We start from the raw sequence: 10,314 nt of genomic DNA, 5'->3' as shown, positions 1-10,314 counted from the left end.
TGGGTGGAAAAAGAAAACAAATGTATCTGAAAGCACTGGACAAGTAAATAATGGAAAGGAGGAAAGACAAAACAAGCAGGATTCCAAGTGCACCGTATAAAGTGTGAATTCACAAATCTCTGACAGCTGCTTTTGGTCAAGCGGCAGTGGAAGGTGTCAGGACTTCTGTGATGAGCTGAACTCCAGTGTTCAGCTGTTTTTCAAATGATTATTAAAAATGTTTGCAGCGATACCTTCAGCTAGCTGTGCCTGGCATCTGTTCTTCCTGCTGACAGAAATAGATCAAGTACTTCATTTTTTTCCCTGTTTTTTCCAGTAGCTTTTTGTCCTTCAGTTAACTTTTCATAGAAATCAGCAGCATTGTGCAAGACGAGTGTCTAATCGGGCTCCTGCTGAAATGTCACAACATCCAAACTTCTTATTTTTAACTCAGGACGAATCGGCATTGCATCAAGAAATGTCTGGTAGTTTTTCTTTATATAGCCTCTGAATTTTGTAAGACGGCTCAACGGTGAGGGATGCTTGGGAACGTTTGCAAGCAGAGTTTGAATTGCTTGGCTGTTTGTTTGGGGGTGAGATGGAACACCCGCCTGCTCATTAGCGTGGACACTCAGTGACATCCTTCTTGCGCAGGAGGGCGGCCGGGACAGGAAGAACTGGGCACGCACGCTTTTGCCACATGTTTCAGGACAAAAGGGGTTGCAAATGGCATGCAAGGAAGCTCCTCTTCCAGAAATCCCCTCACGGACTAGAAGTTTGGGCGCACTGCTCTACTGAGACGTGGCTCTGATACGTGCCGCCTGGGAGAGCTGAGATGTGCTCGGCGGCTCCGGGCTGCGTGTGTGTAGGCTGCTTCAGGGCAGACAGAAATCACTGATAAACCAACTGCCATTATAAAATGTGAACTCAGCTGATTAGGCTGCTTTCTGGGCTTGCTTTCTCTCCTGCATAGAAACGCTCTGGCTTTACTGCTGCGTTACCTGGAATTACTGTGTAGGCATTTCTACAGATGTACCAGAGATAGCTTTAATACTAAGCAGAAACTTGTTCCCACAAGCAAATTTTGACTTTTCATTTCCTTTGCCATTTCAAACAAGGGCAGGCTGTATTCAGGCTCAAAGGGACTGTCCCGTGACTTGTCCCTTACTTGTGGGATCCTGGAAGCCTTACTCTACGGCTTCTGGGTCAATGACATAAATGTTTATTCAGTACTACTAAGTTCTTGGTAAGCTGTTTGGGGCTTGATGCCATGAGGTGGCCCACTTGTGCAGTTGCAACAAAGCGCAGCACTGCTCCTGGAGCAGCTCAGGAGCTTCACTGGGGTCAGTCTCAAGTTCCTCTGTGGAAAAGGGGTTTTTACCCCACAGATTGCTCTGGAGAGCTGTTGAGGTATTTTGCCCATGTGTTTCGTAGATTTTATTGCATGAGAATGTGTCTGTTCCCTGAGCTTATGAAAATACCAGCTTCTGGTCCTATTTATTTTGACTATGCCCAAGCTGCAAAGGCAGCAAGAAACCCAGTGTTCTCTTTTTAAGCAACTGCCACAACTAAGTCTCTGCTCATGCCGATATTTTAACCCTTTAACTATGTGATGTGTAGCTACTTCAAGATCAGACTGGTTGAGAGCAATTCCCCATCTAATCACTCACTGCCTGGTAGCTCACACTGCTTTCCTGAAGCTGTTGGTTTGGATCTCCTCAGCTGGAGCCACAGGACTGAACCTACACCTGTTGAGCATCCTGGTGTTGGATGACAGAGTAAAGGAGAAGCAAAACTGTTTTTAAAAGAAAGCAGGGGGCTGGGCCCAGCCTGTAAGATGCTTGGGAGACCCAGTGCAGTCTGGGAAGGCAGGTGAACTCAGGGCACTTGGTGAGGGTGCCCATCTGAGCTGTGGGTCTCAGTGGCTGTCAGCGTGGGAAAGGCTCATAGGTAACTCAGTCCGCTCAGAGGAACTCTGAGGAAGTGCAAAAGCAAAGGTATGGGTAGCCTGGAAGATGGAGACACAAGTTACTTTGTGGTGGAATAGCTGAGGAAAAACACTTCCCACCAGAGCAGTCCTGCTCAGGTTGTTCAGTAATGCTGCTGGTCCCAGAGCCTACCAGGAAACCTGTGACAGCATGCAGGCTTGGATTTGACTCTAGAACTCCCCGAGCCATGCGGTTCTCTCTGCTTCAGCATGAACAGTTAGCCAGATCTTCCTGAAAGGATAGCCTATATTTACTCAGTTTGCAAACTTTGTAACCTCATCTCCTTCTAAGCTGGATGACTCAAACTTCTGGGGAAACCAGAAAAATAGAGAAGTATCCGATTTATTAAGGTATCTGGGGCTTTATGATTGACTGCCCTGCATTTTCTGGGGTGACAGCACTCCTGGTGTGGCCGTGTGTTTGCCCTGGGAGCTAAGCACAGCTGAGGGCACACATTAGGTACCACACACCAGCACACCTCTGGTAGAGTGAGGATGGTGACCAAGTACCTGTTGTGCAAACACCTTCCCTGTGTGACCTGCCTGAGGGCAACGTGCTTTAGCAGGGGGTGGGACTGAATGATCTCTATAGAGGTCCCTTCAAACCCTTACCACTCTGTGATTCCCTGCCTTCAGGGCAGAAGGTAATGGTTAAATTAAAATGTAGGGAAAGCATTTGGTGGGGTAAAAGAAACATTGTTCAGTCCATTAAAATAGTCGTGACAGAATAATTAAACAGAGAGATTTTTGTGTGCAGCAACCGTGTTTTTAGCAGTTCTCGCCTGGCTTTGCCTTTACAAGAAGCCAATGACATTTCCTTATTATTTAAAGGAACAGGGCGAGTAGCGAAAGTGAAAATCGCTTTATCCCAGCACCGGGGCCGTGTCCTCACGCCTGTGAACTCTGGCTGAGCCGGCTGTCACTTCGCTGGAGCTCACGCCGCTTCCGAGAGCCGATGTCGCAGAAGCGCGGCGGGCCGGAGGCGCTGGGGGTAAGTCGGCCCCGGACCGCCTTCGGGCAGGAGGAAATTTGGAGAGAAGAGAAACTGCGGAGAGGTTATTTCTGCAGGCGAAAGCACGAGTCGGGCCGCCCGGAGGGGAGCCGGTACCAGCCGGCCCGGGGACTGGGGCTCTCCGGGGGATTTTCAGGCTCCTGCCCGGCAGCGCCGGGCCCCGGGGGTGCGGGTTTTCCCCCGGCTCCCGGGGGCTGCACAGACCCCGCGCTCCTGGGGGACGTGGGGGGGAAGTTCAGACCCGGGGCAGCCGGCGCAGGCGGGGAGCGCTGCGAGGCGGGCGGGTCCCGGGGCTCCCGGTTCGCCGGGCGCGGCGCGGCTGCCGGCGGACGCCACGTGACGGCCATGCGGGCAGCGGGGCTCCCGCGGCTGAGGAGCTGCTCCGCCCCCGGGCCGGGGGGTGCCAGGTGCCGGGGCGGTGCGGCCCCTCCCCGGCCCGCCCCGCTATGCCCTCCCCTCCCCGGCGTGGGGGAGCCCAGTGTCGCCGAGCGCGGCTCCCCGGGGCGGCTCCGCAGCCGGCGGGATGTCGTGCGCCGTCCCGGCGGCGGCGGCGGCGGGGAGCAGCCAGCAGGTACGGGCTGTAGGCGGGCGGGCACATGGGGTTGAGTCATGCCCGGCAGCTCCGCGTCGCCGGTGCCCGCTTCCCCGGGCATCGGCCCTCCCCGTGGCGGGAGGCGGCGGCGGCGGCGGCGGCGGTGGTGCCGACTCTGCCAGGTTAGGGAGCGCGGAAAGCTCCGTGCCGCCGGCAGACGGGGCGGTCAGCGGCTTTTCCCCGCGGCGGGAGCCGGGAGGGCCCCGGGGCGCAGGGCTCCGCCGCCGGCAGCGGTAGCAGCGGGACTCCGGCTTCTCTTCCCGCTGCTCCTGCCTCCGTCTCCTCGCTGGCCGTTGGGGCACGGTGCCGCCTGCCGAGCCGAGCGGGAGCGCCCGTCCCCGCCGAGAGTGACGAGGTGCCCAGGTTCCCCAGTCAGCGTTGGGGCGAGCGATCGCGGGACTCTGTGGCATCCCCCCGGACGTTGCCACTGCTCCGTGTGCCGGGCCTCACCTGTGCGGGGGAGCTGGGGGATGCACTGTCCTTTGCAGGCACCGTGTGGTCTGTGGGAGGCCAGAGGTAGGTGATGTGAAACTGTAAGTGTGTGCTCATTCTCAGCAACTGTTATACACCTGACTTCAGGCATCCATGTGCACTTTAAAAACGAGCAAAGTGTTTCTGGCTTATGTCTTGCAGAGTCACGAAGAAGATGACAAGAAGGTAAGGAGGAGAGAGAAAAACCGAGTTGCTGCACAGAGGAGTCGGAAGAAGCAAACTCAGAAAGCAGATAAACTTCACGAGGTGAATGGGTACTTGATGTTTGACAGGCACAGCCTGGCTACTGAACACAGGACTTCACAGTCAGTGGGACTTCCTAAGCAGACATGAGCCTGTATTCATGCTCATCCAGCTCTGAGAGCTGGGGGTGTGAGGCAGACAGACTTGCTACGAGGTGCCTGGTTGGGAGCTCCTGCACACCGATTCTCATGTTGGACGGTGCAGGTTTGCCATTGGTAATGCTGTCAGGGAGAGAGAGAAATGTGGTCCTGCCCCCCCCTCATGCTTCCTCTTCTGCTATTCCTGTGACCACCCAGTGAACAGGACCACAGGACTCCTCTGGGCTAAACCAAACCCATTTTCTGTATTAGTGTTAAGCTTATTACATTCACTATAGCAGTGGATGAATGCTCGCTGCCTTGCAAGAGGGGAAGCAATGGAGGAGAGGACCATGCTGCTTACTGGCAGTTCTGGCTTAATTTAGTTCTAAAACTATGGTGTGAGCCAGAAATACCCTGTTGAAAAGGCTTCTTGGGAACTTTAAAACCTTGAAGTGTGATAGCTCAGTTCAGTTAGCTGTTATATTTGTATGCTCTGCTAATTATCAGTGGGTGTTTCCAAAAAGACATGAAAGTAACCAATCCTTCCAGAAACTCTTAATACCTCTTCTCAAATATCACCACGTGGTGTAGTTTTCTCTGTTTCCCAGTGCAAGTGCTGGAACACAGGAATCCCCTTTCTCTCGTTTTGGATGTTGCCTCACACAACAGTGCTTTTGTTGCCACAAAAGCTTTGGGGGTAAATGTTAGTTCTGCTACTGTGATGGTGTCCAAGTCAGTGGCTCAGTTCTAGAGGTTTCAGCACAGGCTTTTGGCTTTCTCACTGTGGAGGATCTGCCCACAGTCAGCAGAGGCCAAGAGGGACAGTGTGGGGAGTTTTGGTTTTTCCCAGATCTTCTCTGAGTCAGCACTTGAGAAAGGCAGGTGTAGGGTACTTCTGGAGAGGAGTAACCTCTGGTTTTTGTGAGATCATTTCTGGGCCCCGTGCCTTTCTGCAGCACCTCTGATGCTGAGTGTCTTTGTCATGCTGGAAATCTTCCTTCTCGGGCACACAGGTTTTCCCAGGTGGAGGCAGATCTGGTTGAATAAGAATTCATTCTTAGCAACAATGGTTTGACGTTCGTGTTGCTAAAATGGGACGGTGCAATGGGAGAGTAATACTTACTCCAAAATTCAGCCCCATGGGGTCTGGGGCAACATGAGGCAAGCACAGCCTGAGTCAGAGATGGACAACTCCAGTTATTTGGCTACCATAATGTGTTATGAGGACTGTGCCTGTTTTGCTCTGTGGTGGAGGGTCTGAGGAAGGGCAAGAGGATCCAAAAAGGCAGTCCTGGGCTGCCTTGAGGAGCATTGCATGAGGGGCTCTCCCTGCTGCCTGGTAAACAGCCCTTTTATGGCATGTGTAGGCTTTGAAGTGGGCTCTGAAGCTTTCCCAGGGAGGGGAGATTGAGTGGGTGAGTGTAGAGCCTTAGGCTGACAGCGATGTCACCTACAGGTTTTCCGTGGGCTGCCCCTGACCCTCTAGGTCTTTGCTTTGAGATGAGAAGGCTTGACGACAGGGACACTTAAGACATGCAATTACCAAAAGCTGTGACACGCGAGGATCGCATTGTCACAGATGTATGTCACAGAGCATCTCAAAACTCCCCTGCATTTAACAGCAGCTTATTCATTACCAGAAAAGCCTTAGCTCAAAAGCAGCCCAGGTCAAGGGTAACGCCTTCTGGTGACAAAGTGGAGCTGGGAACAAGCTGGCATGATGTTTCTCTCCTCCTGCTATTGAGTTCTTGGGCATGTGAGCAGGTGGCTACGAGCCTTGGCCAGGCTGGAGGAGAGTGGCTGGCACTGGACGTGCTCTGCTGGGTGGTGCATCTCAGCTGGCACCCAGGCAAACGGCCTTTCCTCACGCTGACCCGAGTCAGGGGTTGCCCTCTCCTCACTGGCAGTGCCAGGCACTGGGTTTTCCCAGCACCTCCCTGTGCTTTCACTTTTGCTGCCTTTCTCAGCCTTTTCCAGCGGAGGTGGCCCAAGGCTGGAAGAAGCCACCATGGGGATGCAGCCACCAAGCCTGCAGCCCCAGGCTTCTGGGCACTCCTGAGGGCCAGCAGCACCTCCTGGTCTTCAGGGCCACGAAAGGAATGGCAGCGTGGGCAGGGCACAGGTGGTAAAGCACTTGCCCTGTGCCAGCACCCAGTTTGTCTCTGCCTTTCCTTGGCATTTTGCATGTGGTGATAAGAAACCACACAGTTTTTCTACAGTTATGTGGGTACACTCAAGGTGGAAGCACTGAAAGGAATGTTTTGACTACGAGTAGGCTTTTTTGTTTTTCTTTTTTCTCCTTCCAGGAATACGAGTCTCTTGAGCAAGAAAATACCTCCCTGAAAAGAGAAATTGGAAAGCTAACTGATGAAATGAAACACTTGACTGAAGTGCTGAAGGATCATGAAAAGATCTGTCCACTACTGCACTGCACCATGAACTTTGTGACCGTACCAAGGCCTGATGCACTCTCCAGCTGCCTGCCAAGATGAGACATCTCCTCGATCACCTTTAAATGTGATGTGTGAAAGTGCCATTATTATGGGAGACTGGAAGAACTGCCTAGTTATGGTGCAGGTGTTCCATCAAAGAGGACTGGACTTGACTGTGTAGCTCTTTCCCACGTCAAAGTCTTCTGAATCTCAGGAAAACAGCAGTATGGAAAAAGGGCAACTCAAACTGTGACTTGTTATTTGGTAGGATCTTCAAGCCACGGGTTTGCATTCCAAAATGCTTAAGTGTGGTGCAGCCCACCACCGCGTGATGGAATGTTGACAGGAGAAAGTACCGGCCCTGGACTGGGATGCCTTTCTCCCACACATCCACTGCCAGTAACCCTTTGTCACTTGTCATCTGTGTATATCACATTCTGGCTGCTCATTGGGATTTTTTTTCTCTCTACACAAGTTTGGTTAATAAAAGCGATGTCCCGTCTTTATGATGTTCTCCACCTTCTTCAATGATCAATGTCTTTATAAGATCTCTACTTTTCCTTTACTGGTCCAATCCAAAGCTGAATGTTAATATTATGTCACTTATTATTGGCTTATCACCTCTTCAGTGGTTCCACTTTGGAAGTATGGGTAACAAATGAGTCTTCCTAGTCTATATTTATTTAGTATGCCCTGTCGTCAGCTCTGCCAACGTTCGTTCTTGGACTGTTTCACATACTAAAATATGGCTTGGTCAGTTTCTAGTGATGATTGTCTGTTCTGTGTGGAAGAAAAGCAAAACAGAGTTTGCTGGTTCTACATGGGTTTTTTTTTGGAAAGCTGATTTATTGGTTTAATACACCCACTAGAAATTAACAAATGTCTTTCTCCTTCATCTTGCACATTGTTTCTGGTAAATGATGTCCGTGGGTAGAGCAAATTGAGTTTAGCTAAGCATTTTGTTCTGTGTCCACACTGAAGATGTTTGATAATGGCTGACAAAAAAAATCCCCATTAGGTTTTCTCAACCTTTCTTTTTTTTTGGTTTTTTTACAATAGAGAAGAATTATGACAAAGTGAGAAATATACAAAAAATGTTTTTACTTTCTCTGAAGATCCATAATAGTGTCAAGCTCTAGAAATGTAGCTGTAGCCCAGGATCCAGCAAAGTGTTTTTTCTTGCAGTATTTCCCTGTCTGAGAGCACTGTTGGATTAAAAAAAAAGAGGTCCACCTCTTTGCCAAGTCTCCATCTCATTCAGCATTTGGATTTTTTTTCATTTCAACTCATGGAATCAATTTTTCCTCTCACCAGGATTGCAGTATTTATCAGCAGAATATGATCTGAAATGTGTAAAAGATTTTTGTTGTCTTTTTTAGCGTCTTTAGTAGAATGGTGCACTGCTGATCATTGCCAAGATAGAAGGGGGGAAAACCGTGTCGTTAACTCTTCTTTCTGAAGGGCCTCCTCATGCCATTGTCTTAGACTAGAAAGTCAAGATTCCAGGCATGAGCTGTTGGCCTCTTTAAAATTTTTCGTTAGATTGTCCCCAAGAGAATTTTCAGCATTTGCAGCAGCTATTTACAGCCTAAATGTGGTCTTCAAAGTTTCTTATGGGTCTTTAAGAACTGAGTCATTCAGCAAAAAGAAACTGGTTCAGTCCCTGACAAGGAAAAGGAAAGTTTCAAGACTCTTCACATGATGCTTTTTGGATAATGGCCTTGATATGATGCTGTGTGCCACTCTTAAGAAAGGAAGCTATCTTGAGCATCTTCACTCACCCACAGTCCTTCAGTCCCTGGATGCCACTGTAATTTCTGTTGAGTAGAGGTGAATGGAGAAGTTGGAGCATAGTGAAAATGCACAACATTCACTCTGGGAAAAATTAATTAAAGCTTAGGATGGAGGGGGAGTGAGAGAGGATATCTCACATCTCTTAAATAGGTATGTGCAGCTGAGCTGAGGCTGAGAATGAGAAGTAGCTAGTTGAGGTCAGGGCTGGTGCAAAAGTATGGTTGCTCACATGGAGCTCTGCAAACTCTCAAAAATAGAAGGAAAGGTCAGATGTCTTGTCAGAAATAGTCCATCCCAGCAGAATTCTCCTAAGAATGTTGTCCCACAGGTGCTTTCTTCTAAAAGAAGAGATCTAGTTACCTGTGTAAAATCCTTCTTACACATTTATTCTTTTAATCATCTGTGTAGAAGCTGGCTCCAGCTCATCATTCCGTAGCCTGAGATCTATCGTACCCTCTGCGTCAGTGAGCACCACATTCTGCAACACAAGCTTCAGTCCACTGTTTCTGCAGTTGGAGTTTCTTGGTTTAGTAACTGTATAATGCCTATTCAGAGTAAACAGGAGAAGACAGCTGAATTCACAGCATCGTTGTGTGCTGCCAACAGCAGCCCAAGTCCAGAGTGATGCTGCTATTCCATGGGAGGGCCGGGAGCCCTGCAGAAGCACTGGCTGCCACCAGTTCCTTCCCGCAACTGGAGGTTGTAGCTCCGGCCCAGGTATCATGTCCATTAGTAACAGTGGGCTTTGAACCCTCCAGGCCCTGGGCTGCTTCTTCCTCCTGCATCTATTGCACCACTCATTTTCCCAGGGCTCTCTCCACAACGCCTTACCCATCGTTCTTCTGTTTGATTAACCAAGGCATCTCTCACAAACAGTCCATTGTGTGGCTAATGTTCAAAGGCAGTTGGGAACCCAAAGTAAAAGAAGTGATCAAAATCAGTGTCCCAAGGCGAATAAAGCCAACATTCTGATATATTTATAGAATTAATGTCATAGCTGAATCATGGGTTGAAAGGGACGATGAACTGTTAAAGCACAGGCTTGTGTACCCCTAAGCAAATGACACTCATACAGGATGATGACTCTGTTTGCAGGAGCAGTTCATAAGGATATCGATTTACAGAGAGTTTCAAAACCAAAAGCATGTTCTGGAGCCTGGGATAATTCTTACATGAATAAGGAACCAGAAAGGAGAACAGAAAGGAAAAGACTCATTTGTTAAGGAAGCAACAGAAAGTTCTTTTTCCAATCCAAACCCCTCCTTTTGCAGCTGGGTGTTACACCACCTCAAAAGACGCTTCATACCTATATATGGCTAAAATACCATGTGATGTATTTGAGTTTCAGAAAACTTCCAATGTGTTGGACTTGTTCCCTTGTGGGAAACTTGTGGTCCGTGTTTCATTCGTGTGGTTTTCGGTCACAGGTATATAGGGAAGATCTTTTCTGTGTTCAGATGGTGTTTCACGTGAGGAGTACTGTGAATCGCAGCCTTGTTTGTGGATGCGTAATGCAGATGAGGGTTGCCAAGAAAGCTGGGTTTTGCCTCTTAGGTTCATATTGAAGGTTACAGTTTGTCTGGATTTAGTTAGCATGGATTTCCTTTTTTGCATTTTCTCAGACTAACAAGAAAGCGAACTGCTCAGTGCAAACTTACCCACAGATAAAAGTATTAATTTCTGGAGCAGACTGGGTCCAATTC

The 10,314-nt window shown here is 49.5% G+C and overlaps 1 protein-coding gene across 1 annotated transcript; it reads left to right on the top strand.

Annotated features, from left to right (window-relative positions):
* Positions 1 to 2,154: 2,154 nt before the first annotated feature.
* Positions 2,155 to 7,319, top strand: BATF3 (basic leucine zipper ATF-like transcription factor 3). Its single transcript, XM_061989633.1, has 4 exons — positions 2,155 to 2,183; positions 2,798 to 2,957; positions 4,204 to 4,308; positions 6,692 to 7,319. The coding sequence occupies exons 1-4, from the start codon at positions 2,155 to 2,157 to the stop codon at positions 6,875 to 6,877; spliced, it is 480 nt and encodes a 159-aa protein (XP_061845617.1). The 3' UTR covers positions 6,878 to 7,319.
* The last annotated feature ends 2,995 nt before the right edge of the window (positions 7,320 to 10,314 follow it).

This window comes from Colius striatus, chromosome 2 (assembly GCF_028858725.1).
Source record: "Colius striatus isolate bColStr4 chromosome 2, bColStr4.1.hap1, whole genome shotgun sequence".
NCBI lineage: Eukaryota > Metazoa > Chordata > Aves > Coliiformes > Coliidae > Colius > Colius striatus.
This window is presented reverse-complemented; position numbering and strand designations above follow the sequence as displayed.